This window comes from Anneissia japonica, unplaced genomic scaffold (assembly GCF_011630105.1).
Source record: "Anneissia japonica isolate Jap-2015-1 unplaced genomic scaffold, ASM1163010v1 scaffold7766_len575116_cov191, whole genome shotgun sequence".
NCBI classification, from domain to species: Eukaryota; Metazoa; Echinodermata; class Crinoidea; order Comatulida; family Comatulidae; genus Anneissia; species Anneissia japonica.
This window is the reverse complement of record NW_022694700.1, coordinates 556,558-563,831: the sequence shown is the minus strand read 5'-3', so window position 1 is coordinate 563,831 and position 7,274 is coordinate 556,558. Positions and strand designations below refer to the sequence as shown.

The 7,274-nt window shown below is 35.1% G+C and overlaps 1 protein-coding gene across 1 annotated transcript in view; it reads right to left on the bottom strand.

The window, feature by feature from the left end:
- LOC117101189 (E3 ubiquitin-protein ligase UBR4-like) overlaps window positions 1–7,274 on the bottom strand; it is a gene marked incomplete at its 3' end in the record, with an annotated part of 20,892 nt that overhangs the window by 11,538 nt on the left and 2,080 nt on the right. Inside the window, exons 2-9 of the mRNA XM_033241078.1 lie at window positions 6,542–6,639; window positions 5,660–5,763; window positions 5,007–5,139; window positions 4,462–4,613; window positions 3,316–3,545; window positions 2,605–2,851; window positions 1,255–1,314; window positions 7–197 (exon numbers count right to left, since the gene is read on the bottom strand). Of these exons, the coding sequence (XP_033096969.1) occupies window positions 7–197; window positions 1,255–1,314; window positions 2,605–2,851; window positions 3,316–3,545; window positions 4,462–4,613; window positions 5,007–5,139; window positions 5,660–5,763; window positions 6,542–6,639 (1,215 nt within the window). The remainder of the gene's footprint in view (window positions 1–6; window positions 198–1,254; window positions 1,315–2,604; window positions 2,852–3,315; window positions 3,546–4,461; window positions 4,614–5,006; window positions 5,140–5,659; window positions 5,764–6,541; window positions 6,640–7,274) is intronic.

Sequence of the window (7,274 nt, the reverse complement as noted above, 5' to 3'; positions counted from 1 at the left end):
CCTTACCCTTTTGCTGAGCTGGGCCTAATTGGTGTGTCTTTTGTTTTCGCAAAAGTAGGCTTTTCAGACTTAGGCAAAGGTGATGTGCCGCCCTCGCGGTCCTTCTTTTCTGGAATACTTGTGGCATTCAGATTAAGAATGTGCTCCAGTCCACGGAAGATACACCATGCTCCAAGCATGTTCAAATTTTGAAGATTCTGTACAGTATAAGGTAAAACATTAGATAAACTTGATTACAATACAGATAAATAATAATAAAAATATTAACAAAAACAAAAACAATGAACTGACATTTATAATGTCCTGGTACATAAACAAAAACATGAAAGTAGAAAAATAAAGCAAAAAGGTACATAATAATAATAATAATAATAATAGTAGAAGTTTTATAAAGCGCACATCTCCACCAATGGTGCTCAAGGCGCAGTAAGGTAGAGTCTAACACAAGCATGTAGCAGTAACGGAAAACAATTTTCTCAGCTATCAGCCAATAGGTCTATTTGCATTGATTTAGATTGGTGTGGAGTGAAATAAAAAAAACAATGATTACCGTACTCGTGCAAAAAAGCGCCTGGGCGCTTAAATTATTTTTGGCTCTTTTTGAGGGGTGCTTATTCAAACGGGGCGCTTATTCAAACCGGGAGCTTATGAAAACAGAGTGGAAATTTAGGGGGCGCTTATGGAAATAGATGAAAATTCAAGGGTGCTTTAATGGGAAATTGGAAAATTCAAAAGGGGCACTTTTTTAAAAATCAAAGATAAATGAATGGGTTTGGTGAAGAACAGGTAATCGTCGAGAGAGCATGGCTCATGACAAGAATGTTGGGGGTATGTACACAACAGCAGATGACATTAGTGGTGGTATTATAGATGAATAGATGGACTGACCAACTGACAATGCTAAGATATGTGAATAGTTGATGCAGAAAATTAAGTTGGTGATGTACTTAACTGTATGAATGAAATTTTTTTAGGAATCAAGGGGCGCTTATTCAAAATTGAGGGGGTGCTTATTCAAACGGGGCGCTTAAGACAATTTTCACGTTAGGAGGGGTGCTTATTCAAACGGTTATTCGCGTGAGTATGGTATAATAATATAAATTTTCTATAATCATTAATAATAATAATAAAAATAATATTGATAATTATAATAATATTAACAATATCAGCCATTTATACCAAAACTCAAGTACACAGATGTATTTTATACAAACATGGAATAGTAAAGAGAATAATTGTGAAAGAAAAACTTACATGTCCTCCAGCTCGTATAGATGACTGTATTGCTGATGATAAGGTGCTGAACATAGCAAGCTGTAGAACAAGATTAGAAAACAATTATGAGAACATGATACGTATGAGAACATGATACTCTACGATATTCTAAATCTTCTCCAGTTCACACCCTGGAAATTAAGTCTTTCCATTATTTGGAAATATGGCACGACAATTAAATAAATCAGTAGTGAAGCTGTTAGTCTATGAGTGAGATATCTTTGAAACTTACCTCTCGCGCATAAAAGAAAAATAATGGACTTGCCCTAGCTCGCCCTGCGTGAATGTGTGAATGAATAATATCCTCCTTTCCTTCTCCCGTTTGTCTGATACAGACGTGTGAAAAGCTTATTGTAGAAAGATATCGTTTAATATTGTTAATATAACAAAGAGTTTCCCGTAGCCATGCCTGTGCGAAGTCTTGCTCAGTGTGCGGTGGGCCCAGGCCCACGCAGTAATAAGCACTCTGCTTGCCGGGTGTGTAGCTCATGCAGGCAGGGCGCACCGCTGTAATACGGCACTGAAAATATTTATTCAGAAACACTGTTAAATACATAGACCAGAAACTTTTGACCAGACTGCAATAGACAGGAAAGATAACCATGCCTACATAATTGATGTCACCATTCCCTACAAGGCTCACAAGTCTACAATTCAGAAATAGAGCACTTTGGAAATCCTGAAGACTTATGACTTTATGTTGAGTTTGATGGCTGAGTTGTTAAGGCAGGGGCACCACATCGTACAGCCATAATATCGGTGCTGATTCAAACGGGAGGCTCACCTATGGTTCTGGTGGTGGAACAAGTCTTCTCGGATAAGGACTATAAACCGTAGGCCCAGTGTACATAATATGGCTCATATGCAATTTAAAGAACCTAGTGTAGGTTACCCTGGTGTACTTGGTCCATTCAACCCCTGCTGTGGACAGACGAGAGTAACTGGTACTGGTTTACCGGGTAGCTCAGACACGAAGAGGTCCTCAGACGAGAATTAAGTTACTGTAGGAGCCAGTCCATGCCTTGAGTGCATTGAGACCACTTCGGTATAAAGCGCTATATAAATATAACTACATTACAATACACTACAACCAGGCTCCGGAAGAATAGGCCACATTCTTTTTCAAATTTAAACATGTTCACCAATCATATTTAAGTATACTTTTAGTATGGTATTTAGGTGACATATCTGAAATACACACCAGTGAAAAATTCTGTTGCAATTTGTATTAGTTTGAGCCCAGATTATTTGCTTAAATTAACTCAACTAGTATAAAATAATAGTTTCTTCCCTAAGAAAAATAAAACACACTGCATAACATTAGCTTACCCCTTTCTTTACGATGAGTTTTGCATGCTTTTCATGATCGCTGTCCTTCACCACTTGCAAGCCTTTAATCTGGTGAAGACTGGCAATGTTCAGGATGGTGTGGGATGAAACGGCTGCCACAGCAGCATACAGACAGCTCATGATGATAGTAGTCAATTTCTCCAGATGGCTTGGTGTTAACGGTTCCAAAATGGGCAACGACAAGACACGTGACACAATGGACATGTCATTCAGCAGCGACTGATAGCTGTCACAAAAAAAATTGTCTTTTGCATTAAGTTCTATTACATACACATGATTGATTGATTATATTTTTTAACTTTTGGACATCAATGTATGTAAAAACTAACAATTTATATATTTTTTAACTTGAAATATACTATTATTTCAATGTCAGCAATGAAGTACTATTATATGGATGTTTAGAATGGTATACTAATCCCCAAGAAAGAGTGCAACAAGATTAATTTAATCAAGGGAAAAAAGTGCATTCATGATAGCGTCTCACCGATGCTTGTAGGAAGAACCCATGAAACAATAAGAAAAGTACACCAACAACTGGCTGAGAATAGTGGGAATTAGAGACAAATGGAAGGCTTTGGAGGAGGTATACGTCCTGCGGTGACCTGCTAGATCCGTAGGTAGAGGTAAACTTATAGTAAATAATGAACACAAATTTGGAACATGAGAGGTCTTGACCAGTTAACCAACCTGTTCTTCATTGATACAACTTCAGATATGCTACCAGGCAAGATAAACTGGTTTCCCTTGACAGCATCTTGATAGTACCCGATGTAACGTAAGAGGAACGACAAATTTAGACACACGTCCAGCAGGATGTCGCCGCCTCCTAATGAATGCAGATTGTCGATATTCCTTGCAGCAAAAAAAGTCTTGGAGTCAATATTCATACCTGGTTGGTAGATATTCTCATACACTTCCTGAAAACACATTTTTAAAACATATAATTATTTTAGTATACTGTAAATGGTTCTTCAATATAAACTAAACTAAATTAAACTAAAGACTAGATGAAATTCTTTCAAGTATAATTATTTTGCCTTTTTAAGTCATTTACTACAAAATTTTAAAGGTCCATTTTTAATAAGGCTAATAAAGGTACAGTAGGTGGGTAGGCAGTAATAGAATGATGGCAGTAAATGTATGGGTTTACAGGGCTGTGTTAGCCAGGCAACAAGGTAATGGAAGAATGGCTTACATGGCTGTAACATCCACAATAAGTCAGTAACAAATGGGTTTTACAGATGCTGTAGGCAGGTAACAAGGTAATGGAAAAATGAGCTAACAAGGTATAGGAACAATGGGCCCGTTTCACAACACACCATTACATGCCTTATCAGCACGGCAGAGTTAAGAGTGTTGCTTGACAGGTTGCTAATAACAAGAGTTTATTTAGCCGGGTCGGTAAAATATACAAGTACAGTGTCACCGGATATATTTAGAACAATCAACAATTAATAAAATGGTTGATATCGCGGTACGTTTAAAATGTTACATAATATAATTTGATTTATTTAACGTGTTGTATGAACACAACAAATGAGTCTTGGTCAGATAACAAATTAGTAAAATATATCTTACTGGTCTTTAATATAGTCATGTAACAAGCTAGTAAATAAATGCGTTTTATGGGTTTTTTTAAACTTGGTAACTATTTGTGGAAGAATAGTTTTACAACAAACTGGGCATTTAGCTCAGTAACAGGAAGGAAGGAATGTGGTTTTGTAGGATTAATTTAGCCACATGGAATAGTATTTTAACCAGGTAAGTCAATTAAAGATTTTGTTTTACATGTCTTAGCCAGATAATAAAATAATTGAAACATGAAAATGTTACCTGTTCCTCTTTGATATTATCCACTCTAGTTCTTACTGCGCTGATGCTACCACTGTTGGGGGAAATCTCAGAGAACGATGACATTAAAGTCTCCAGAAACTCAGTCTGTGATTGAGTCTTCATCTCACTGACTTTGATGAGAGCTGCTGAGTCTATGAAAACAATAAGAGATGAAGTAATCTACATAGATCTTACATTTTTACGGTAATCATTAAAATGGTTTACACTAAGACATAATACCAGGATAAACCAATGCCCCTGTAAAAATTAATGAAACTGTCTTTTGATATAGAATAATAATATAACTATGATGATGTTCTTAATTTTTTCATAAAGATAAATATCCTATGGCTTTGTGTAATCAATAATGAATGAAAAGATCAACATTTTAAAATTTTCTATAGTACACATATGAATTTTATCTTGTGTCAAATTCTTAATAAATAAATATATGAGTGAATGTTTGATATGAATTTTAAAGTCAGTTAGTGAAAGTGAAAGAGCCAATATAATGTTTAAAGACAATAAGGAAAATTCAAACTTACCTGTGGCTTTGGACTTAGATGATGAAGGTGGCATCTGAGATGACTTGAGCATTGCAGTCAACGTGATGATGTTGCTCCTCTGCAGCTGGCCACATCCAGTGCACAGACCCTCAATCAACGACATCAAGTTCCTCTACAAAGAGAAATATAATCTTCAAACATTATGATTATAATTTTGTGTCACATAATTGTGATAAATAATATTAACTTTTAAAGACAGAATTGAACAATATTGGGATACATCAGGCAATCACATTAGACATCTAAAATCCTTAGCAGGCCTACACAATTAAATTTTGTGATTACCAACAGTTAGTCCTACAGGTTTGAACATATAGCAACTGTTAATCATTTCTGTCCATTGTTTAGTGATCACCAACATTTAGTAGCAGCATAATTTTGAGATAGCATGCAAGGTATGAAATTATCTTTAAATATATAGCTATGACGGTAATTAAATTTACTATTATTGGAGCCTCTCAAATAAAACAGTAAGAAAGAACTGTGAACATACTAAAATGATACTCATCATTACTAAAGTAAATAGACATTTTTAAATGTCTACTGTAGTTAAAAATATATAGTTAAAACATTACAATATTGACAGAATATGACCGAACCAAGGTTTTGAATATTACAGGCATGGTGCTTACCTGGGAAACTGCACAGAATTCATAATACTTTAGCATTCGCTGCAGGCAGAAGTTCATAAGGATGTGACATGCATTCACGACCTTACTCAGCTTAGACTTGGGCACTGCAACAAAATATTTTAATAATTGTACAAAAATATAGTCAACCAGTTGTATCTATTTTGTTTGAAGTTGCAAGCAATGACTACAGACACACAGTATGTATACTTCCAGAAAAACAACATTATCATAAATCACAAATTTTCTCAGGCTGATCCTACCTAAGCCACACCCTTTAAACATTGCAGGGGAGGATCCAGAGATGTCCAAAAGGGGGGAGGGGGATGTGTATAAGAGACAGGGGATCGAGATAAAATTACCCTAAGTGGTCCGGAGGCATGGCCCAGCAAAACTTCTTTGTTCTAGACGCCCAAAATTAACCTTTGGGGCCTTTTGGGTGATCAATTTTTTCTTTTTATTTTTTTTTTAGAGGGAGATTTAGAAAAGGATTTAGAGGGGGGGGGGGGCCGGGGCTATGTTCGAGCTGAATTGTTCACAATTATACCGTATTAATAATATCATCATGTTAAGTGGTACAATGTTTTGGTTTTTGTCTCCCATTTGTCCCAGTAAAAATATAATATAAATTATAACTAAATGCTGAAATTCAAGCCAGCATTATGCAAAATTTGTTATGAAATTGTTGGCAAGAGAAAACTTTAAAATAACTATAAAGCTGTTGCTATAATTATAGTGAAGTTAACAAAAAATGAATTGATAAAGATTAATTTACTTCTTAATATGAGTTTGTTGAGATTATTAGTGAGCATGTGCAATTTCAAATATCCTAATCCTATCCACATTTTTTAAAATAATAAACCACAAAAAATAAGTTATACTTACAGCAATATGCACAATTAGTGATGTAATGTGTTGATAGAGATACCACACATGAGTAGAAACTCTCATATTTGTCCTCGTGTTCAAGTAATTCTTTTTTACTAAAGAAACAAAGTAAAAAAAATCACATGTCTACCATTACAGGGCTAAAAAATATTATCAGTAAAGTGAGTGTATAAATAATAAGACAAACAATACACGATTAATTTCCTGATTTTGAGGGTGTTAAATACATCACAGTCAAACTGGTTCACAACCGCATTGAATGGGAGTCACATGTGCTCCATGCATTGATCATACTTGGTCTGAAATTTCCAATCCTGGCTGTGGATTATGTTTCAAAGATTTTATGTACAGTACTGTAAAAACCGAACCTAAACTTCACTCTCGCTGTGTTCATGCACTACAATGAATAAGAAGAATGGTATAATAAAATATATATGATGGTAATACTGTATATCATATAATATATTTATTTTACCATCCATCATCATCATGCTATATATGCTATCGTATATATATATATATATATATATATATATATATAAATCATCAAAGAAAGGTAAATACAGTGAATAAAGGACATAATAATACATCGTGTAGCATAGCTCTCAACGAATGTAGTCCTGTAAATAAATGAATAAAGAAATTGTGTAATAAAATGCCTCTGGCGGGACTCGAACCTGCGACCTCTCGCTGTCAAGGCGAGCGTCATAACCATTAGACCACGGAGGCT